At 61.7% G+C, this 22,813-nt stretch overlaps 1 protein-coding gene, 1 long non-coding RNA gene and 1 pseudogene across 11 annotated transcripts in view; 2 read left to right on the top strand and 1 right to left on the bottom strand.

Annotated features, from left to right (window-relative positions):
- LOC144366825 (adherens junction-associated protein 1-like) overlaps positions 1 to 1,912 on the bottom strand; it is a 43,335-nt pseudogene extending 41,423 nt beyond the window's left edge. Inside the window, exon 1 of the transcript XR_013425962.1 lies at positions 1,166 to 1,912. The product of XR_013425962.1 is annotated as an adherens junction-associated protein 1-like (transcript). The remainder of the gene's footprint in view (positions 1 to 1,165) is intronic.
- Positions 4 to 22,231, top strand: LOC144366826 (uncharacterized). Of its 2 annotated transcripts, none has more exons than XR_013425964.1 (2): positions 4 to 288; positions 17,796 to 22,231. It is a non-coding gene; the product is annotated as an uncharacterized LOC144366826 (long non-coding RNA). The 2 variants fall into 2 exon arrangements; XR_013425963.1 differs by lacking the exon at positions 4 to 288 and adding an exon at positions 15,302 to 15,605.
- LOC144366824 (uncharacterized) lies at positions 1,946 to 15,092 on the top strand. 8 transcript variants are annotated; one of them, XR_013425961.1, is made up of 9 exons: positions 1,946 to 3,082; positions 3,393 to 3,477; positions 5,066 to 6,807; positions 7,998 to 8,804; positions 8,897 to 9,010; positions 9,432 to 10,050; positions 10,161 to 10,254; positions 10,384 to 11,146; positions 11,248 to 15,092. XR_013425961.1 is itself a non-coding variant. In XM_078021668.1 (8 exons), the coding sequence occupies exon 1, from the start codon at positions 6,834 to 6,836 to the stop codon at positions 8,349 to 8,351; it is 1,518 nt and encodes a 505-aa protein (XP_077877794.1). In that variant the 5' UTR covers positions 6,814 to 6,833; the 3' UTR covers positions 8,352 to 8,804; positions 8,897 to 9,010; positions 9,432 to 10,050; positions 10,161 to 10,254; positions 10,384 to 10,555; positions 10,687 to 10,816; positions 10,908 to 11,146; positions 11,248 to 15,092. The 8 variants fall into 8 exon arrangements, 6 of the variants coding, with proteins under 6 accessions (XP_077877794.1, XP_077877793.1, XP_077877791.1 ...); XR_013425960.1 differs by lacking the exon at positions 1,946 to 3,082 and having other exon boundaries at positions 3,090 to 3,477; XM_078021668.1 differs by lacking the exons at positions 1,946 to 3,082; positions 3,393 to 3,477; positions 5,066 to 6,807 and having other exon boundaries at positions 6,814 to 8,804; positions 10,384 to 10,555; positions 10,687 to 10,816; positions 10,908 to 11,146.
- Positions 22,232 to 22,813: the final 582 nt, after the last annotated feature.

The following is a 22,813-nucleotide window of genomic DNA, read 5'->3' as shown; positions in this document are numbered from 1 at the left end:
AGTCCCCTTTCCATTTCTCAAAATCAGGACGCGCACTCGTCCTCCCTCCCTTTGCCCCACTCCCCCCAGCTTCACGCCAGGTGGGGGCGGCGGAGGCAGCCTGTTCTAGCAACTGCTGACCCCCTTCAGCCCCATCGCGGGAGCGCAGTGCATCCCAGTGGACAAACTCGAGAACCGCAAGCAGGTTTTCTCCGCCTCCACCTTAAGTCCTCTTGGCTCTGGGCTCCATCCTGGACCCCAAAGCACCAGCTCTGCAGGAGACCCTGGCTGGAGCGAGAGGAGTAGAAGGTAGCTCTAAAGGGGACAAGTGCGTTCTGGTTGGCCCTGGGGCCCCCAAAGCAGGGGCCGATGGAGTCAGAGTACCCGGGTGGGTGGGCAAAGTTTGCTGAGAAGGGTCCTTCTGAAAGCTCCCGCCACAGTGTCTGGGCTAGAACCCTGTTTGAGCGGGCCCTGGAGTCGGGGACACAGACCAGCACCCTGGCTCACCCACGCGGAGTGTGTGCATGTGAGTGGTTCGGAAGGCTGCCTGCTGTTGCTCCCCCAGAGCCCGGGGCTCTCCAGTCTCAGTTGCCCGCCAGCTGTGTGCGACAGTCCGCCTGGAGCTCACCCAAACACAGCTGGGTCGTCAGCTGGGATCCTAGGAGGCTCCGGTTCAGTCCCGGGCCCAGAGGAAGAGAGAAGGGCGGGTGGAGTGGCTGGTTCAGCTTTCCTCCGACTCTACCTGCAGCGCTCTCCCCGGGAGCCAGGAGCGCTGGCTTTCCCTAGAAGCCCAGATTTCTGCGCCCGCCGCCGCGCCCAGCAGCCCATGCCTCGCCCTGGGCTCCGGAGAGGAGGCGCGCTGGGGCGGCCGGCCAGGACACTGCGCTGCTGGCGCCTGCAACTGCGGGCGCGCCCGGCCAGCTCCGCTGCCCAGGTTGTTGGGGCGAACGCCGCTGCCCCGACCCCGGGACACAAGGGACCTAGGAAAACCGGCCGCTCCCTGCGGGGCCGCGGGGCTCTGGTCTCCAAGCGGCCGCCCTACCGCCCCGGTGCGCCCAGCTGGCCGCTTTCGGGAAGCGCGCGCGGGGGGGGGTCTCTTTATTTGCAACATTGAGGAAAGCGCCGCTTCAGCCCAGCCCATCACCCACGCACCCACACGCACCGTGTTGTCAGCCAGGTCGCTCACCTGAGTCCTAAAAGGTGTTGAATCCACATGGTCACGTTTCGGGGAGCAGAGCCTCAGACCTTGCTCGCACTGGCCATCTGCGCGGCGCCCGCGCCCGCTCGCTTCAGTCGCGGTCCCGTGGGGCCGGTCTCCGGCTCTCAGTCCGCCGCCGCCCGCAGCCCGCCGGCCGCGGGGCGCACAGCGAGTCAGAGCGCGGCCGCGCGGGGCTCCATGCCGGCCGGCGCGCCGCCGCCATTGGGGCGCATGGCTCAAGCGGGCCGGCCCGCGGGGACGCACATCCTCTGGCCGGGCGCGGGGGCTGTGGCCCCCTCCAGGGGCGACACAGCGAAGGTGGCGGCGATGCTGGGCGCGTTCCGGTGCTGTAGCTGCGAAGCGAGAGTCTGAAAAGGCGCGGCTTCGCCCTCCTGGGCGGCGGGGAAGAGGCCGGCGGCCCCACCGCGAGCGGTACGAGTCTCGCGGTGCGCGGCTTTGCCTCCAGCCGGAGCCCGGCGCGGAAGAGTCGGCGTTGACCGCTGATTTGGACGACTGTCACTCCGGCGGACGAGACTCCGCTCACTCGCCTCAGGGTCAGGGGGCTCGGTCCAGGGCTCCGCCGCCGACCGGCGCTGCTCAAGTTGCCCGGGAGCTCCGTCTGAGCGCTCGCTCTGCAGACGGCCGCGGCCCGGAGGCTGGCAAGAGGCGGGCAAGGGAGGCGCGCGGAGCGAGGGCGCCGTGGAGCGCGGGGCGTGGGGACGCGCGGCGGCGGCGGCGCGCGCGGAGGAGGCGCGCGGGGATCCCGGGGCCCCGCCGCCCGCGCCCACCGCGCCCTCCGCAGAGCCGCCAGCGCCGCTCGGCCGCCTCCCTCGCGCGTCTGCCTCTCCGCGCGCTCGCCCCCGCCTCCTCGAGCGGGTCCCAACTCCGCCCGCCCGGCCGGGCTCACGTCACCCGCCTTCCCCGCCCCTCGAACGGGAGCCCGAGCCCCTGGCCGGCCCCGGCTCTAGTTCACCACCACGCCTCGCTGTAGCGCTGCTCGCCGTGGGGGTCTGTGCCCAGCCTGGGCGACTCTGCCGGGGGGCCTGGGTCTCCCCCGTTCCCATCCCCGGCCTTGTCCCGGTCCCCACCTTGGAAAGGCTCGAGAGAGGCCTCAGGCTCCGATTGGACCGCCTGGCGCCGCCGGATGGTGTTGCCAAGGTAACCGGATGGCATGCGAAGCAGTTAGAGGTTCCGACCCGGTTACGAGTACGCCCAGTGGACTCAGAGCGCTGATTTGGGGAGGGGGCGTCCTCGAGGGAGGACTGACGCGTGGAGCGGGGAGCGGGGGCTGTGCGAAAAGTTTCCTCCCGCGGGAGCTGACCGAGCGAGCGCTGCGCAGAAGGCTGCTGAGGAGGCTGGGTTGGGTCCTGCTAGCGATTCGTTCTAGGGCTGCCTGTGCCTCCGACTCGCTGAGTTCCTGGTTGGAGCTTTAGTGTTTCTGACCCGATTATCCAACAGTCCCTGGGCAGCCCTCCTGGCTCTCCAGCAGCTGCTGCCTGGCCAGGCCCCAACTCTGGAGCCACCAAGAGTTCCAGGGAACCTGGGCCTCCTTGACTCTCCACCAGTTCCTTCCCCACCCCAGGGCTTCCTTGGTGTCTACCCCAGGGAGCTGTATCTGCAAGAGTGTGAGTAGAGGCTGACAGCTTCTGAGGGTCCCTTCTGTCAGAAATAACCGTCCATGGAAGGCCGGATCTGCCAGCTCCTCGAACTGTTTGGACAGAGCCTACTTCCAACTCTCCATGTTGCTGGGGGAAATACAAAATCAGGAGTCTCAGAAATCAAGGCTGAGCACCGAAACATGCAGTAGAGGAGAAGCCAGACCAGGACCACAAGGAGAGTCTAGCTAGGGCCTCCCCCTGCGCTCCCGCACCCTGGAGGGATCAGTCAGCACAGCCTGCTTTGCAGGTGAGGCCTCCCTGGGAGGGGCAGCCAGTGGGCAGGCAGAGCCAGGCCAGCTGGGCTGGGACTTGCCATATCCCAGGAGGCCTCTCACCCAGAGGCTTCCAGCCTGCATCCAGCAGGAAGGAGGGACCCACCTGCTGCCCTACCAAGATTTCTAGGAAGTGGCGGGTGACATTGAAGCATGCTGGGAGGAGCCTGGACATGGGTAGACCAGGTGCACATTTACTGACTGGAGTCCTGGGTCCATTATCTTCACCTCCCAGACCCTCAGTCTCCCCGTCTGTAAGATGGTTTCCTATTTCCTTCGACATAGGGATTTTTGCAAGGACTGAAGGAGTTGACCTCCCACACAGTGTGACTGTTGTGGTCTGTGTGCCAGTCACCCCAGACAGACAGCGGTGAGTCAGCACTTTGTGTGCCCAGATCTCCCGGGTCTTCTTCCCCCAGAACCCTCATCTGAAGGGATTCTATTAAGCAGCCAGGGAGACAAGGAAGTCCTGCCAAGAACAAGCTGGACCCAGGGGCACCAGCAGAGGCTCAGTGCCCGCACTGCTGCCACCTAGCGGTGGCAGAAGCCGGGTGCTGCACTGACAGGCCTTTTCTGCAGCTGGAATATGGTCCTGGAAGAGCGGGGCTTGACAGTCTGGGGCCAGCTGGGCTGGGGGAGGGCAGGCTTGACTGGGTCTGTGCTGGGGACCCCGTCCACAGCCTCATGGAAGCTGCTAGCCTGTTTCAGAACATTTTAAGTGCACAGATTACAACACACAAGATCATAGACACTGACATCAAAATGAATTATCAAAAGATCAGCCTAGCTGGCGGGGTGCAGCTCAGGGGTGGTGTGTGTGCACAGCATGCGAGAGAGGCCCTGGGTTCCATCCCCAGCAGGGCCCAGGAAGATTAAGGGCACACACTTGCGGAGGGCAGTGAGCTTTCCTCTTTATTAATGCATTAAATAAGCAATTGTCAGATCCCAAAATACCACAGTTTTGATGCCAAGATGAATGGAGATAGCTGCAGGTCCTGTAGTATCTTGTGGAGATGGCCGTGGTTTCGAGGTCAGACTGTCACGAGTACTGTCCCGCCACTGTCATCTGTCACTCACACTTAGGGAAGGACATGATTGAGTTCTCTGAGGTTAGCAAAAATAAAGATGCTGTTATCCCCCAAACAAGCTTAAACAGGCCCCTTGAATTCCACGCCCAGGTCCTGGGGGTCCCCGGAATAAGGAGATAACAGATGAAGTGTTTTTCTGGGACCAACAACAGGGACAAGTGGCAGCAGGAGTCACCACGGGATGGAGGGACCGCACCGTGGCTGGCGGCTCCTCCACTGCTGGGCAGGTGGGGAGGACTGGCTGGACCTTCCCGAGGCGGCTCTCGGCCAGCTGTCCTCGAGGCAGTGCCCACCGACTCGATGACCACATGGCCATTTGTTTTACATATTGTGAAATGAAAAACACAACCTGGGGAGATGTGTCCCCCATGCACACACACACGCATGCTCCCTCTCGACGCACATGCACACCACATGCCTTCACACGCACGCATGCACCCTTGATCACACCCACCCGCTTCCGCGGGCACAAAGGCCAGCTGCTCAGAGGACCCGGCATGCCGGGAAGCCTGCAGCTCCGCTGGCCCGTCTGGCTGGCCGTGCCCACCTGGGAGACATCACGCCAGGCCCACCGTCCACCGTGGCAGGGTGGGCCGGTCGCCTCATCTCTGGCCTTCCTATTTTCTCGACAAAGGAGCTGGCCGGCCCCGCGGGAGGCCCTCCCCGAGGCTCTCCGAGGCCATTTACCTAATGGCCTTCACAGACTCGACTATTTTTAAAACCCATCCAAAGCCAAATTGAGCTGCCATTGTTCATTTTTCTCTCAAGGAGGTAAATGTGGCTTAAGCATGATGTTTGATTAAGTAGCAGAGTTTGGGGTTTTAAATGGGAGGGAATTGCTGATTAAAATTATTACGAGTTTCTTTACAGCCTCCGCGCTGACGTCTCCCCGGCCTCTCCTGCTTGCTTTCCCTCCCGGGGAGGCTGCTGCTGGGGGCTTGGGGGCCTGCCCTTGGCTGGGTCACAGGTGAGAGCCAGGAGCTGAGAGAGCCCCTGCAGAAAGCAACCGACCAGGACAACCACCCCACAGCCCAGGGCCACCCGAGGGGCCCACTCCAGGCCCTGCGACCTGCCGGAGTCCACCTGGGGGAGAGGGAGGCCCAGGGGCCGCTGCTGGCTCTCGGTGGCAGTGGACTCCCACGCAGCAGGTAGGAGGGCTGCCCGAGGACTCCGTCTGGCCCTGGCCGCAGGTAGGTTCTCCTTTCCAGGCTTTCCCAGGTCTGGGTTGAGGGGCGAAGAGGAGGAGGACCCATCCGCCTGGCGAAGTTGGGGGCACAATTTGAAAGTGGTTCTCTGGCCCCAGGTGGCCTGCTGGAGAGGTGCTGGGCAGGAAGCTGGAGGGAGAGGGGACATCCCAGCAGAGGCCGGGCAGAGGAAGACAGGGAAGCCTAGTTGGAGGCTGAGGAATCCCAAGGAGGGGCCACAGGGACTTTCTCATACCTGTGACAAGGACCCAGATCTAGGGCTCCTGCTGGAGTTACGGGTCTGTCCACTTCACAGTCTTCCAGGACTTCAACTTTCCTGTGCTACAGCAGGGGGGCGGGGTCTTGGCCGTGGACAGCAGCAGGGGACAACAGCAGTGGTAGAAGGCTCCAAGAGGGACTAGGATATGTGACCAGGCAGGAAGGCCGAGGGGGGAAGGGCCCCCTGGAGCTGGGGACAGCAGGGAGGTGGACTGCACACCGTTCTCGGTTGGGCTCTGGGCAGATTATTAGGCTATAAGTGGCGGTGAGCATCCATGGCCTTCACTCCACTGTGACGTCCACTGGGAGTGGAGGGGGGCATAGGCACTCTGGCACTGACCCAGATGAGGGCCTGGAGGAAAGACCCCTAAGAGGACCCCTGGGAACAGGCGTGACCTGTCAGAGGAGGGCGGAGAGGAGGCCAAGGGGCCGTGGCTGGCTCTCAGCAGAGGGTGAGGGAGGCCCACAGGGTCCGGAGACCCTCGGCTGCAGGCAGAAAAGGCAGAGTGTGCCCAGAGTCTACACTATCGATCTCTCCTGGATCAGCTCATGAACCACACAGTTCAGCAAGGACTGGATTATGTTGTATCAACAAACACGCCTAGAGCTGGGCGGCGTCGCTCAGCCAGGCCCGTGGCGTGGGCATGGAAACAGCCATCGACAGCCCATTGGCCTTGCCCTTGGTGTCTTCGTCTGAGCCAGACCTGGAGGAGCTTCCTCGCTGAACACTGGGTCACTCACACAGCCAAGGACAGGCGTCAGGAGATGGCCCTGCTGGGAGGGGTGTGCCACTGCTGCACATCTCGGTGGCCAAAGCAAGTCACTTGGCCAACCAGTGCTGGTGGGTGAGGAAGGAAACCTTGCCCCAGGTGGGACAGGCAGCTCTGGGGACAGCCGTGCTGGCTTCATGCTCCCCAACGCCAGCAACTCGCAGCAGAATCTCTGTCTTCTCCCGGAGCCGCTCAGCATGGGATCTGTGGGAGGGAGGTTCTCCTCAGGGGCTGAGCTGAGACCTTCTTCTGCCTGCAGCCCCGACAGAGACCCTGAGAACCCAAAGCTGGGGGATTCCAGAGCAGAGCTCACCTCTGCCCAGGTGTCTGCCTGCCATGCAGGAGAGCAGAGACAGACGGTCAGGGCAGTGGGCGTGGGGTGAGTGGTCCACCTCTAGCTCCGAGATGGCCAGCACTGTGCTTCTATCTAGGGAGGAAGCTGAGACCAGTCAGGAAAAGACCATCACCATCCTCATCTCCACCACCATTATCCTGTCTCCTCCATCATCACCACCACCATCACCTCCATCACCACCATCACCACCACCATCATCCTCACCTCCATTAATACTCTCACCTCCATCACCACCACTATCAATTATCCTCACCCCCCAATCTCCATCACCATCACTATTCTCACCTTCATCACCACCTCCATCACTACCACCATCCATCATTAATATCATCACCATCATCACCACCACCATCACCTCCATTACCCTCATGCCCATCACCATTATCGTCCTCACCTCCATCACTACCAGTGTCCATCACCACCACCAACATCCCCATTACCCTCACTTCCATCAACACTACCATCCTCACCTCTATCATGTCCATCACTACCACCACATCCTCACCTCCATCAGCTCCATTATCACCATCACCACTACCCTTACCTCCATCACCACCACCATCACCCTCACCTCCATTATCACTTTCACCTCCATCACCAGCACTATCAATTATCCTCACCACCCTCATCTCCGTTACCATCACCATCCTCACCTCCATCACCACTTTCATCACTACCACTATCCATCACTATCACCACCATCACTATCACCACCACTATCACCCCCATTACTCTCACCTCCACCAACACCACCATCCTCACCTCTATCACCTCCATCACTACCACCACATCCTCACCTCCATCACTACCACCACATCCTCACCTCCGTCACCACCACCACATTCTCACTTCCATCACTACCACCACATCCTCACCTCCATCACTACCACCACATCCTCACTTCCATCACCACCACCATCACCACATCCTCACCTCCGTCACCACCCCCATCATCCTTACCCACATCATCATTATCATCACCATCATCATTTTCTCACCTTCCACTGGAGCCCAGACCATGTGGAGAGGACTGTTGTCCACGCACCAGCAAGCAGCTGCCCCTCCACAGCCCCTTCTGGGCCGGCAATTCTCAAACCCCATCTTCCCAAGCAGGGGCACTGGTGGCATCCGGGCTGTTTGCTGCCAATCTAGAGAATAATGGAGTGGAAAAGCCACTTCCTCTAACGATGCCTTGTCTGCGCCTCTATCCTCAGGCTGGAAGAGGCTTCAGGAACATGCTGAGGAGGAGGGGGATGTGTCACTTACTGAGCAGCCTGATGCGGGACAGACATCTCCCAGTGCCTGGTGAGGTCTGCGGTTCGGCCCAGTCCCTGAGTCAGTCTTCGGGGCGAGGTGTGCCTGTGTGGTCTTGCTCAGCCTCCGCAAGGCCAGAGGGCTTTGCAGTGACATCCCCGCTGGGTCTAATGTTCCAAATGTTTGTCACCAATACAGCGGGCTCTGGAGCGGAGGGTGGCCATGCCCACAGGGCCAGCAACAGTCGCTTTTCCTGGACTGAGAGCCATCCCAGGGGTCAGAGTGGAACCGTGTGTTGGGGTGGGTGGAGCTAGGCGGGGCCTGGCTGTCTGCCAACTGAGGGACCGCCTGCTGATGTGCAAGAGGGCTGTCCAGGTCTCTTGGCGGGAAAGAGACTGTGGTGGGGTCAGCTGTGGCCTGGCTGGGGTCATGGCCTCTTTAGGTGCACTGTGGAGGACACCCCAGGGACAAGCACCTCCCACCCCACTCACACCCTGCTCCCTGAGTCTGTCACAGAGCGGGACCCTGATGGCAGTGTGTGCCCAGGGCAGGGCCAGCCACTCTGCCAGCTGCTGGGTGGGGGCTCCCCGGTGCTCGGTTCAGCTGGCCCAGGTTCACCTTGGACGTGGGCTCATTCACCCCTCCTGGCACACACTGCCACCGCAGTGCGACACCTCCTCCTTGCCAACAAGACTGGTAGGGACACCGCGTGGTAAATGGGACCCACGGAAGGCTCTGCTTTTCAGGAGCAGCTATGGCCAACGGTGGTAAGCTGAAGTGGCTTGGAGGGACATCTGGCAAACTCTGAAGGAGGGGCTGAACCTCTGGCTCACACTTTTACCTTCTTTACCTTCCCAAGCCCTACCTGGGATGCAGAGGGGAGGCAGGAGATGGAGCAACGAGACCATCACCATGAGGTGGCAGGTCTGCGAGGGAAGTGGTGTGTCGAGAGCCTGAGCTGCAGGACAGGAAGGTCAGGGCCCTGTGACATCGTGGGTTGGGATCAAAAGTCTGAACGGGGAGATGCCCCTCAGTGCTGTGCTGTCCCCGAGGTCCCTGTGGTCCCCCGCCTGCCTCTCCGAGCTCCACGCCCACTCCTGGCAGTTTCCGCATTGGGCAGGAATTCCAGGTCCCCCCCCACCCCCCCCACCCTCATCTTCAGGGAAACTTCACTGAAGGAGGAGGTCAATGCTGAATCCCGCGGGACTGTGGCACCTGGCCTGGGGGCACCTGAGGAGGCCCTGGAGAGGGCAGGGAGCCCCCAGGTCTGAGCAGATTGTAGAAACTCACTCAGGCCACAGCTCCCGAAGGAGTGGCGGGTCCCCTTATTCAGGGGACATGAAGCAAGGAGAGCGATTGGGACACTCCCCTCTGCCTCCCCTCCCCTCCCCCAGGGCAGCCCAGCTGAAGGACAGGAGAGGTCAGCACAGGGGTTTGTCCCCAGCAAAAGCAGCTCACAGCATCGGGGAGAGTTGGTGCCACTTGCGTGTTGGGGGTGGGGAACGAAGCGAGTCCCCCGTCCTGTCCCACTGCTTACCAGCTGCCATCTCAGAGGGTCACCTCACGGGCCACGATTCCCTCCGGGAAGCGGGAGGAAATCACTGCTGCCCCTCGTCGCCCCCGGGAAGGGTCCAGGACACCCTGGGTCGCCTGACCCAGGGAAGCCCGAGTCCCCGCCTAGAACCCGCCACGTCTCTGCAGACTTGAGATCCTCTCCAGGTGACTCCGATGCCTCACGCACGGTCCAGGTCTCCTAAGGAGCTGGCAGCCATGCTGTCAGGAAAGGCCTCGGCACGTGCTCAGTCCACAGCTGGGCGAGTCTGAGAGGGACCGGCCTTGGTGGGGAAGGCCCCCGTCAAGGAACTGTGGCCCTCTCCTGTCACCATGGCTGACAGGCAGCACCCAGGGACACACCCAGATGGGACAGTGCTTGGCATCCTGTGCCTGGACGCCAGGTCTGACCGCTGCTGGAGCAGGCCAGGGTCACGCAGCTTCAGCCACACAGTGCCTCAGGTGATGGCCCGTCTGAGACGGACCCCGGGGGAGGCTCCGGTCACCCTGGACATGCTGCCTGGGGCTGCTGCCTCCCTTGACTTCTCAGAACATCCCTCCATGGCCCGTAGGTCTGCAGTGACCCTGTGTTTTGGAGGTGGTCCGTGTTGGGAGCTTGGTCCTGGGGTGGCTCTGTGGCCCCTGGAACCCAAGAAGCAGAGTCTGGTGAGAGGTCACCGGGGAGGCCGGCTTGGAGGAGTCAGGAGCTCTGGCGGGCCCCCCGTTCTCTGGCTTCCTGTCTCACCCTGTGCTGTCCCCACACACAAGTTCCATCCATGACACTGTCCACTGCAGATGGATGGGGTCAAGGTGGCCCTCGCCGGAGCTGGCCCCCTGCTGTTTGGACGTTTGGCCTCTGAACCTGGAGCAGCGTAAACCTCTCTTCCCCACAACACCGGGCCTCGGGCGTGGCACGTGGAGATGCAGAACAGACGGACACGGGCCACCTTGGCTCTCTGAGGCCACTGTAACTCAATCCCCTGGGGCGGCTCGGCCAGCGGCTGCTTATCTTCTCCCAGACCTGGGGGCCCAGGAGCAGGCCTGGCAGGTGGGCTCCTCCGCAGCCCTGACCTTGGCATCCAAATGGTCTCTTCTCAGGGGTCCTCGGTGGTCTGGCCTCTGCAGGGGACCCCAGTGTGTCCTCCTCTGGTGACGAGGCCACGCCCTGCCCATGAGGGCCCTGCCCTTCCTTCAGCCTGGGTCATCTCCTCAGGGACCCTGTCTCCAGGTGCAGTCCACAGCCCAGGGCTTTACAGATGGAAGTCAGGGAGCATGAGTGTGGTCCAGAGCCCTGACCCGTCCACCACGCTCTCCTGCAGCGAAGCCTCAGCACCACAGAGATTCCAGCTACAGGGGTCTGAAGCCAAGTGAGAGCCACAGGAGACTTGCACTCCTGTTGACCAGAGCCAGGAGGTGGACACCACCAGAGTGTCCACAGGTGGGTGGCCGGGTGGGCCGCACGTGGTCCCTGCCTGTGGTGGAGTGTTATCCGACCCAGGCTGCGGCGTGGATAGACTTGAAGACTCACTGAGCGACCGAAACCAGACAGAAGCTGCAGGTGATGACATGGTCGAGGCCACCTGATCCCAGGGGGTTGGCAGGGACGGGGGAGGTGGCTGGGGGACAGCGGGGGTTAGTAGGTACAGCTTCTCTTGGCAGTGATTTCCATGGTTGGCTTTGGTGCCGGCCACACCTAACTGTGGATGGAAAGTCTGCTCCATGTGTTGAATGGCGTGTCTAACGGGGAATCTCAGAGAGTGGGTCAGACTCCATGAGGCTGCAGGGAATCACGCAGGTGTGGAGACCCCCACGCCTCGGGAGACGAGCCCGGATTCCAGCAGCACCGCTCCACTGTGGCCGACCTGGAGGAGGGCCACGCGGTCCTGTGATGCAGAGCCAGGCGGGGCACGGCCATCGTCCCAAAGCCACCACGCCACTCAGCTGCTCCCAGCTACGTGCACAAGGGAGGCCGAGTGTTCTCCACGTCCTTCCACCCGGATGACACATGGCAGAAGGTTGAAGGAAGCAGCATAGAGGAGCCCAGAGCCCCGCACTGCCTCTTTCCAATTTGGAAATGTTATTTTCAATAAAAACTGTCATTTGAGAACATGGATAAAAAACAGAAGAACAAGGAACAAGCGGAGCCTCCCAGGCTGGGCACGGGCTAGGGCGAAGCGGGCAGGCCTCGGGTCCCGGGCCAGCTGCAAAAGGCGGGCGAGCACTTGTGAGGGTGACGGCGATGGTGTTAGCACAAGCTGATCCCATCAAACTAGCCACTGTATGGGGCCACCAACCCCCCGGCACCCGGTGAAGCAGGAATATCACCATCCTGGGATCCAGAGTCGGCCACTGCTGTCCAGACTCTGCCCTTGAGAGGCCCCGGGCAGGAGGCACAGCCTCTTGCCTCCACGGCTCTGGCCTGTGTCCTCCTCGGGGGCAGGTCCTGGGCAGGATGTGGAGCTGGTGCCAAGGCTTCGCAGTGACTGTGGAGGGGACATCCGCCCCGTTCTCATGCTTCCCGGTGGGCGCCCAGAGCTGAGGCGCAGGTCTCGGGGACTGGTTAGGGATGCAAATGCCCCTCCTGGGGACACCTGGAGCACCTCTGAGGGTGGCCAGAGGCGCAGCAGGGCCCAGCCAGTGGGGTCGGATCTGGACGCCTCCTCTTCTGACCCAGTTCGGGCAGGACGCATCCCCGTGGGGTGGGAGTTACAGCCCCCGCGGCGGCCTCCATGCCCTGCTGCTCAGGACGAGGCCAGGGTTGCCCCGTGGGGGCCTCTGAACCCTGTATGGCCACGGGGTGGGGCCCTGAGGGACTGAGGGTCCCCAGCACTGGGAGCGCACCATGCTGGGGAGGTTGTGACCAGGGGTTCACCTGCCAACACCTGAACACTGAGGGCTGAAGCTCATCGCAGTCACAGCTGACCCAGTGCTGGGGACCAAGGGGAGGACAGGGTGACCAATCAGCAAAGCTGGAAAGACAGTGATCCCCGGAGGAGAGTGTGAAGTGGGACCCCGCCTCACACCGCTGGCAGCCGCGGAGCGCCCTCAGACTGCAGGCCCTGCCCGGGGGACAGGTCCTGAACTAACCACACTGGGCACTGACAGAAGAGGAAAGCCGATATGTCGGCCGCAGTAAGATTGATGTCAGAGTCCCTTCCAGAGAGGGAAGACAGGCCACAGCTCGGGAGGTGGCCCCAACACAGAATGGAGGAGCAGCGGCCCCGAGGGCCAGGAGACCCCCAAGGAGCAGCCCACAGAAGCTCAGGAGCAGGCACTGCACGGGGGACCCCAGGCCCGCATGTAATCAGGTGGAGTGGAGGCACTGAGACAGACGGCCTGCAGCACGAGATTCCTTACCTAATAAAAGCTGCACAGGAAACAAGATCCTGCGTGTGCTTGGGCATCCCAGGGACACCAGGCCACCACTTTTAAGGAAGGAGAGAGAAGCACAGAATCCCGGGAAGTGTGGAGGGGCCTGCAAGTGGCCGCTCTGGGCGTGGAGTGCCCGGACTCCTGGGAGGGCCCCGTGCCTCACAGCAGCAGTGACGGCAGTTACGAAGAGGGACAGGCATGGGTGGTAGGTCCCCCAACCAGAGGAAAGGTTAATGACACTGAGCAACCAAGGTTGGCAGAAGGAGGAACTCGGAAGGAGGGGTGCGGGGCTGCAGGGCGCGCGGGGCTGCCGGGTCGCAGTCCCCTCATCTGCATTCCCTCCGCGCCCTGAGCCGAGGCAGCACCGTGTAGAGACCCCCGGCTGCAGGTAAAGGTCACGCTGTCCTCCCATGTAGAGACTCCGTGTGAGGGTTTTCTGAAGCTCAGGAACCCCGGTGTGCTGCAGTGCACCCCTCGCTAACCAGAGCCCAAGCCAGGCCCTCCGGCAGCTGAGGCCTGCTCAGGAAGGGGCTTCTCCAGGGCAAGGAGGCCAGCAGACAGCTGCCCACGCCGCCATGGCACCCGGTCAGGGATTCGCAGAGCTTCCTGCAGGCCCGTCTTTTCCCCTTTGTTCAGCACCCAGACTCCTGGGAAACCCCAGGTCATTCTCTCAGGGCCCCTGGGACACTGCCACCCTGAGCCTGCCCCAGACGGGAAGGGGCGGAGGCGGGGGATTGAGGGTCCCTCCGCGGAGGCTCTCCCTGGTGAGCACACAGGAGGACGGAGAGCACAGCCCATCCCACCCGTTCCTCCCGGCCTTTCCTTGCTCTGGGTTCCCCCTTATTTCCCACAGCTCGGCCAGGACGGTCCTCTGAGGTGGGCATCTGGCGATCCCCTCCCGGCCAGCCTGCCCAGCAGCTTCCCACGCACCCAGCGAGAAGTGGAAGCTGACCTTCAGCAGCGGGAGGAGGACGCAGCCTGGGGCTGGGCCTGGTGGCGGGAGCTCACGGCTCTTTCCACACTTACCACTTGCCCTCCAAGGAGGGGCTCCCGCAGTGGGGCAGACAGGGTGACCGCCTCCCAAGAAGAGCAGCGTGGAATGGACACGCGGCCCAGCCCCAAGATGGTCCTGGGCGTCCTGGGTCCCAGGGCCACTGCTGCTGGGACCCTGCAGAGCTCCGGCCAGGCCTCACCCGGTGGGAGGTGAGAGGCAGGAGAAGGCTCCTCCGCACCAGGCCCCAGGTCCCCCAAGGTCACGGTCACTGCCGTCATTCCTGCCTTCAGCGCCCTCGTGAGCAGCGGCCCTGCCCCCTAGGGTTTCAAGAGGGCTTCTCCGGGGGACACACTGCTCCCTGGGACCAAGGCGCCACCTTTGAAATGGAGCTCGCAGACTCCGCGTGGAAGAGACTGCGTTCTGCCCAGTGGTTAATGGGCCCTGGACGCCCTGGAGAAGGGATGTGTCATTAAGTGGGGGCCAGACCCTGAGGCCAGAGGCTCAGCAGGAGGGGGACCGTGGGTGTCCACACTTCTGAGATCCTGGGGCCACTCTGCCCCCCTCATGCCCGCCCTCTGCACAGGGCAGCAGGATCAGTCGAAAGTCCCAGACAAAGTGGCTCTGCTGAAACAAGCTTTGCCAGACTGCTGGGCCCAGACCTTGCTTGCTCCTGAGATTGCAGCTGTGTGTCCTTGGGCAAATTACTTAACCTTTCTGAGCCTCAATTTCCCTTCCATAAAAGGGAGTTACTAAAGTTTTCAGCTCTTGTGTGCTCTACCATGCGGATTGTCACAGCCCTGCCCTGGAACAGCATTGGCACACAGCGGTCACTTGATAACTGACGACAGCCAGGCACAGTGTGGTGATGTCATTCCTTGGTGAAAATCTGACCTGGCCTGGCCCTTCTCTGCCGCCCTCATCCCCTCCTCATGGACCTGCACTCGGTGCACCTCGTCCCCAAATCTTCCATTGTCCTGCACACTTGTCATGGGTCCTACACGGCCCAGGGTCCCTGCCCTCACTCGCTCTGGGCCCTGTGCTGGCCATGTCCCCCTGAGCTGGCCAGGTCCCTCTCGGGAGCTCTCCCTCCTTGCTCTCACGTCCTTGGCCAGAGTGGCCTGGTCCTCTGGGTCTCCTGCCCACACCCCCCCCCCCGCCCAGAAGTCTCGCCTTCCCTGCTGCCCTGGCTGGGTCTCCCCCACCCGCCTCCTCCCCCTCCTCCTCCTCCCTCCCCCTTCCTCCCCCGCCCCCTGCCCCCTCCCCTGCCCCCTGCTCTCCATCCCCCTGCCCCATCTTGCTCCCCCTCCCCCTGCTCTTCCTCTTTCTTCTTTCTTCCTCATCCCCCTGGGCCACCATTTCCTCCAGGGCAGGACTTGCAACTGTCCTCTGGCGTCAGGTCCTTGCTGATGCCCAGGCACCTTCCTGGGGATCGCCCCCTGGCCCTGGGGGATGACCAGCCTGAAGATGTGGCTAGGCATCGTGGGCAGTGCTGAGGTGCTTCAGAGGTCACTGCAGGCCCAGCATCGGGATGCCTGAGCAGCTGTCCACAGAATGGACAGTGGGCGAGGGGGAGATGGACGGTGCTCGGGCAGCGGGCAGCGGGCAGCCTGGCTCGTTCCCACCAAGGCTACAGCCCCCCTTTGTCCTGCAGGTAAGTCCCCGGGGCCACCTGGTGGATTCACTGGCCAGTAACACCCTGAAACCCTGACCAGGGCTGGGCCCCTCTGGGCGAGCCCAGGGCCTACACGGTGCCTTCCTTGTGGTCAAGTCCTTCACCAGAACCTTGGGGTCACGAAGGCCCCTGGCTTTGCTGGGCTTCCTGGCTGAGAGCAGGGTGGTCACACCAGAGGGACGCCCAGGGCTGCCCACGGACATGTGTTTCCCAGACCTGCAGCATGGTGCCCGGGTCCCCCTCGCCTGGCCTGTCCCTGGACGTAGTAATTAGTTTATTTACTAGAGTCATTGGGCGGCAGCTCTGCTGGGACCTTCCCCGATGTAAGAAAACACATGGTGCCCGGGTCCCCCTCGCCTGGCCTGTCCCTGGACGTAGTAATTGGTTTATTTACTAGAGTCATTGGGCGGCAGCTCTGCTGGGACCTTCCCCGATGTAAGAAAGACAAGCAGCAGCTCATGGGAAGCTGTGAGATGACCCACGTCCAGGGCCGAACTGTCCTCCGGGGACCACTTAATTCTGCCCACAGTTTCCAAGTTAGTAAATATTAAGTTGAGGCCTCAAGGCACAGAGAAGCAGACACACTAGCCTGAGGCCACACAGCATCTGGGTGTAATCACTCTGCTGGGTTTCAACGGGGCCCTACCAATTTGCAACCTGGTCATTTCTTCATTGCTCAACACAAGGTCCTCATGGGGTCAGGAAGATGCCTTGCACTGGCCCTCCTGATAACCTGTCTTGTGCAAATGTGCAGAGGACTGTGGGTAAGTTCAGCCAGTTCCCTTGGCACTCCAGCCCTTGCGGGCGCTTGGGATCTGTTATCAGGGATGGTCCCAAGGCTCGGGCTTTCTTGTGACCTTCGTGTTGGGGGTCGCAGCCATGGCCAGCTGGTCTGGAGAGGAGAGAAGCTCTCTGCTGACAACCCCAGGTTCTCAGCTCCCACAGTCACCACCATGAACCAAGGGGAGCCCGCAGACTGCCCTTAGCTGTCCACCCTTGCTTCCATGACCTGGGCTTGTCCTTCCCTGTGTGGGCCCCTCCTTGAGAGCCAGAGGTTCTGGCCTGGCCCTTCCTCTGCCCCTTTCAAAAACAGTCCTGTCACCATCCCCAGGCCCCGCTCTGTCCCCAGCCCTGGGCAGCCTGGCCCCTCCAGCCTGCTCACCCTGCCAGCTGCCTGCCGGACCCTCCCACCCTGGCCTGGCTGGCGCGACCTCCTCTGGATTCCACCCGCATGGCTACCTTCTGTGCCTCCGCCCTGCACTCCCACTTGAACCCTCCTTGAGCCAGGCCTCTCCTCCAGAGGCCAAGTTCTTCTGAAGCTTCCCTGGTCAGCATTAGCGGTCACCTCCCCTCGCCATCCTGCTCCTGCTCCTGGACAGCCCACTCCAGATGATCTTCTGCATCTGGGGAAACCAGGAAGGCCCCTCCTGGCTGCCACTCAGTGCAAGGGTTGGGGTCCCGTGCTGTGCCTCCGTCAGCGCTAGCCAGGGGTCAGCCTCCTCCCTGGGTGGACATGGCTCCCATTCAGAGATGAGGAAACTCTGCTGATGCCCGTGGTGTAAATGCTGCATCAGGCGGTTCCTGCCGCCCCTGGAGCACAGCTCGGGAAGCCCTGCCTGCCCGCTGCCTGCCCCCTGCCTGCCCACCCCTGGAAGCCTCCAAGAGCCCTGGCCGTGGGCACCACGGCCGTCCCCACCAGCAGCCAGACCGCTGCTCGCCTTCACTTTCTCTCGACCGGGCTCTGCCTTCTGGGGGGCAAGCCTTGTGTCCTCCCCTGACCCACAGGCAGGGACCCCATGCTCAGCCAACACTGCCCACCTTGGCGCCGCGTGCTGGGCACCGCACCCTCGCCCGCCCGCCTGCCTCCCATCCCTGCTCCTGCAGCCTGGCTCTCACGGTCAGACCCTGGGCTCCGCTCCCAGACCCTGCAGCACAGGGCTGTCCCCTCGGGAGCCCTCCCTGACCAGCTCTCAGGACCAGGCTAGGGACCCTCAGCAGCTCCTGGGGTCCGGAAGGTCCCCCGAAACCCATGTGACTCAGTCCCCAGCCTGTGGCTCTGTTGGAGGTGGTGGAAGCTTTAGGCCAGGGGTCTGCTGGGAGAAGTCAGGTCATTGGGGTGACCTTGGAGGGGACATTGAGACCCCAGCTCTTCCTTTCTCTTTCCTCCAGGCGGCCCTGAGGTGGACAGGCCTCCACCACACTCCTGCCATGATGAACCAGGCTGCCACTGTCCCAAAGCAAAGGGGACCATATGCACTGGAGCCTCTGAATCCTGGAGCCAGAGGAGACCTGCCTCCTCAGCTGGCCCTGCAAGTGTCCTGTGAGGGGAACAGGAAGCAGGCTGAGTCTCCCGCTCCCTCCCGGACCACGTGGGCAGACCCAGAAGATACTCCCTGCACAGTTCACTCTGCGGGGCACCTAGTAGGTGCTCAATAAAAGCACAGCAGTGAATGAAGGTAGACTCCCACCAGAAGGTCGTGTTTACGGACTCACTTAGAGGCCTGGCAGCTGCAGTGGAGGGAGCTGCAGGTCGGCTCTGGGCCGCCACGTCTCCTGCCGGAAGCTGCTGGAATTAGAGCGTGGACAGTGATCGCCGCGGATGCCCTGGCAAGCCCTCCTGCTGGGAGTCTGGACGGATTGCCCTGCTGCCCTCGCGGTGCCAGTCTGTGAGTGACGGGCCTCAGTGGTAAGTGACACTGGCCCCTCCTCGGTGGCCAGTCGTGTGGGGGTGGGGACGTGGCCTTCTTCTCCTGGGGCAGCGGCTCGGTCTCCAAACTGGACGGGGTGCTCGTCACTCACACCTGTGGGGGCAGAGCCTGGAGGGCGTCCCAGCCCAGACCCGCCTCGTGTCCTGCCTCCCATCAGCAGCAGGCAGGGCTCGGGAGAGAAACATACGTGGAGGATCGGGTCAGTGTCGGGGACCAAGGCTGCAACAGCCGTGTCAGCTGTGCCAGGCCCTGGTCTCTGCCTCAGCCCGGGCCTGGGATACCACAGCACCACCAGCAGGCACCGCCTGAACTTGGTAGCCGGTGGCCTTGACCAAGTCATCGAGATGTCCAGCTTTCCATTTGCCCAGCTCCAGGAACCCGGGAGGGGAGCAGGCGACGTCACCTGCTCAGCCTGGCAGGGTGTGGTGTGGCACGGCCTCCCTGGTGGGTCTTGATGAGCAGGCCAGTTAGCTGCCCTTCGCACCCTGGCTGTTGCAGGACAGTCCATGGATGGCCCTGGCCTCCTTCCCTCCTGCTCGTGGGACCTGGAGACCACGTGGGGCCAAGCCAGGCCCTGCTCCACCAGTGCCATACACAGGTGCTCTTCCATGCCTTGGCCCAGCGAGCCCCTTGGCCTGAGGGCTACACCCTGCGCAGGCTGCTCCCCAGCGCCCTCTCCTGTGAGGCTTGTGGGACAGTACGCCCCTGCCCTGCAGCTGGCCGAGCCTTGAGGCCTGGCCCGGAGTCCAGGCTCCTGCCAAGCAGCTGATGGGTGCTCTGGCTCCTGGACCAGGCTGGCTGGTGAGCAGCGGGTGACGGCTTCCCAGCAGCCCTGCCCGAGGGGGCACGCAGGCCGGGTGGGCGCTGCCCTGGACCCTCCAGGACCTTCCTTCCTCCTCACTTCCTGCAGCCCTTTCTGGGGGTGGCTGTGGGTGCCCCAAGATGGGCAGAGTGAGGACCCCACCCCGGGCCTGGCGGAGCACCACCTCACGAGGTGGGAGGGGGCTCCTGACCTGCTGGCTGGGATGGAGGTGGCCTTGGGGACAGCATGCTGAAAATGGAAGCGCCGCACACTGAAGGAGTCTGCTCCGTGGACAAGCCCCTGAAACTCCCAGGATGGTGACTCCCGGAGGACGAGACACGAGGTGCCACTGGAAGGACACTGGCTTCTGCCGCGCAGTCGGCTCTCACAGACGGTCACTCTGCTTTCCCAGGACGGGCCTCTGTGGTTGGCATTAGACACAGAGGCAGGCTCTGGCCTCCCTGCCCCACGAGTGTGGAGGGACACCCTGTCACAGCATCCAGCCTGGCTCCACCACAGCAGGTGCTCCTCCTCCACTGGGGCTGGGACAGCTGTCCCAGTTTGTGGCCCATTGAGGACAGCCCTCTGCTCCAGGACCTCAGGGAAGACGGCAGCCGCCCTCAGCAGGTGGCCCTCAGTGCCGTCAGCGCCTGCTGCCCGCCCCTGGTGGGTTTTGCTCTTAGGCCAGTTCCTCACATGTGAACTGAGTGACATTGTGGTCACCTGGGTGAGGGCGAGCAGCTCGGGCCTGCTGGCCTCCACCTCGACCCAGCTTTGGCAGTGCCCTGCCCATGCATGCCTGAGGTGCCAACCTTGGGCCATGTGCTGAGGGTGGCTTTAGAGGAACCTGCAGCGGGAGACCTCCAGCCGTGTCTGGAGAAGCCCTCCCTGGCCCTTTCAGAGCCACGCCTGCTGAGAGCCTGCTGAGGATGAAGGGCATTTTTGGTTGAGAGGTGACTCCAGCAAGCCATTGAGATGATCATGGTTATGTTAAGATGTGCATTCAATTGGAGATTAGACCCCTGCTGTCCACCTCAGCCTGCTACTTTGGAGCTCTTGCTCTCCCTCAGGGGCAAGCAATTTCACTTACCCCAAGATTCAGGCGTTCCCCATACGGGCCACCAAATGCCGCAGTGTGGCTGGGCACAAAATCACGAGCCACTCAAGGAGGAACAAACTTTATTTCCAAAACTCCCACAAACGCCATGCATGTGGCCTTCTCCCGGGACACACCACACCATCCAGAAATCCCTCCTCCGGAATTCCCTCCTCCCACACTTCCCCAACCAATGGGAACTCTCCGGGAATCCCCTCGAGAACTCCGAAGTAGCAGGTGGAGGCGGACAGCAGGGGTCTAATATCCAATTGAATGCACATCTGAACCATTATCATCTCAACCAAAAATGTTAAGCTCATTCCTACTCAGCTATGGCTCTCAGCCTGAGATGTCCCAGTCTCCAGACACTTACCCCAAGATTCACTGACAGGTGAAGTTCAGGGCTGAGCAGCCACCCCACAGGCCGGGAGTGCGCCTTCCTGCCACAAGGTCAAGCCACAGCGAGTCATTCTACTGTCTCCTGATGATGTTTAAATTTTATAATGCAGAAGCCGGTGCTGAACTTTCCCTCAGCTGATGAGGCTGCAGTGGGCCCCCAGACAGAGTGCTGCTGGCTTGGGGACACTGGCCTTGAGGAAGCCCGAGGACCCATCCAGCATGGGGGGGGGGCTCCAGGAGAAGCCGCACCCACATGGATCTGCCCCGAGTGGGGAAGCAGGCTGGAGCCCCACGGCGGCTCCTGTCCCCTCAGCAAGCCCCAGATCATGGGGCCTCCTCGTGGGTGCCACATGCTGACCTGGAATCGAGCCCTCCCAGGAAAGTGCAGCTTCAGCCTTCCATTCTGCACAGGGAAACGGCGGGACTCTCTCCTGTGACAGCTCTGCAAGTCCCCACACAGAGGATGGCGCCCTTTGCTTCACTTGGTGGCAACGTGGCGCGTGTTCAACCGACATCTCAGGGGGAAAGTGACATTGCCACACAGGAAGTGACCTGCATGACCACTGAAAGCCCTGCCCAGTCAGGACGACCTGACCGTCCCACAGTGCGAGTCCCGGCTGCCCAGGTGGCTGAAATCCTGATCACTGAGTTGCAACACTTTGGAGCAAAGCTGGTGTGGAGCCTCTGAGAACCTGCAGGAGGCCTCACGGGGCTAAATCCAGGGCCCTGGGTGCCAGACCAAGGGGCCCAGCATGGCACGAACCCCCTTCCAAACAAACCTCAAGGTTGGTGGCATCCAATTACTGAACCGACTCGATGACTAGAGCAACAAGGACCAGCAGCTTCGTCTTTCAAAGCTTCTAGAAAATGGTCATTATTGAATCCAGGGCTGGGGAACAGGAAGCCAGTGAGCCCCGCCTCCAACAGGGAGGCAGGTGGAGGCAGGTGGAGGCAGGTGGAGGCAGGTGGAGGCAGCCAGAGGCAGCCAGGTCCCCTTGCAGGCGGAATGCAATCTCAAGTGACAGGACTGTGCCCTGGAGGATTCCGATGCATGGAAAGCATCTTTTAATAAAGCCCTATTTTTAATTAAACAAATTTATAGACTGTACCAGCATGCGGTGAGATCTACGAGTCTGCGGGATCTAAGATCTGAGAAACGTTCACAGGAAACATACGGAACGACTCCAAAATAGACCGTAGCTAGCGGCCATCGCTCACGGAGTCCTGTGGCCCCCTCACGCTCCTCTGAAGGCCATGGGCAGCAGGCAGGACGCCTGCCTGTGGACACCTTTGGGTGAAATATTTGCACATTCTAATGCGACGGAAGGTATTCAGCAGAGCAGAGTTTACCTGCCTCGCTCGCACCAGGCACCTCGGCACCTGCAGAGAGCACACTGTCTCAATTACAAATGTCACGGTCCAACAGAGAGGACCTGCTGTAAGGTGTCAACGATTTCAAATTTATTGCCCCCAAAAATATAACTTTGAAGAAGGCCTCAGCAATTTTATGGGGAAAAATAAAATTCCAACGGGTTAGCCATTTTACGGAAACCAACTTATCTGTCCAAAGATAAATGACTTTAATTATTTTTCTCTCTTATTCACATAACGTGTTTAATGTTAAGCATGATACGATGAAGGTGTAATAGAGACATTTGCGTGTGTTAGTGTGTAAATACATGTTTTGCGTATTTAGTGTTTTCAGTTCCCCTTGGCTCTGGGGTCTTCCTCTAGTGACAGGGTGAATGACTGACTGTCTCAGCCGTCGTCCCCATGGGTCTAGGAGGGCCATTCCCAGGGCGGCCTGTTCCCTCCGAGGCAGATGCCCCAGGCTGCTGACTAGGCTGGACCTGGTGGCAGCACAGCTGAGCCCAGGACTCAGGCTGGGGACCCCATCAGCATCCCCATGCCGATCCACCCTGGTCTCCAGCACCGAGCAACGAAAGCAGCCCGTCCTTCTCCCAGGAGAGCGCTGTCCCACCCCTCTGTGGCCACTCTTCTTCTGGTTTCTGCCACTGCAGACCCTGGTCCCCACGAGGTCTCTGTTTGAGGACCTGCACATGCCATGGGGTGCCCTCTTGGTCTGTGCTCCCCTCTGCCCTGTTCACTGCAGGGACCCGACATGCACCTGAGCCTGGGCCCTGGTTGGGGCCCCAGAGTCCTGGTGGCCACTTCTGGACGT

This window comes from Ictidomys tridecemlineatus, chromosome 9 (assembly GCF_052094955.1).
Source record: "Ictidomys tridecemlineatus isolate mIctTri1 chromosome 9, mIctTri1.hap1, whole genome shotgun sequence".
NCBI classification, from domain to species: Eukaryota; Metazoa; Chordata; class Mammalia; order Rodentia; family Sciuridae; genus Ictidomys; species Ictidomys tridecemlineatus.
Note: the sequence above shows the minus strand (reverse complement) of the source record. Positions and strands in the feature narration are given on the sequence as shown.

What these genes read in the sequence shown, in the direction of transcription:
- LOC144366824 (XM_078021666.1), top strand. Translation starts at nt 6,834, where the DNA reads ATGGCCAGCACTGTGCTTCTATCTAGGGAGGAAGCTGAGACCAGTCAG.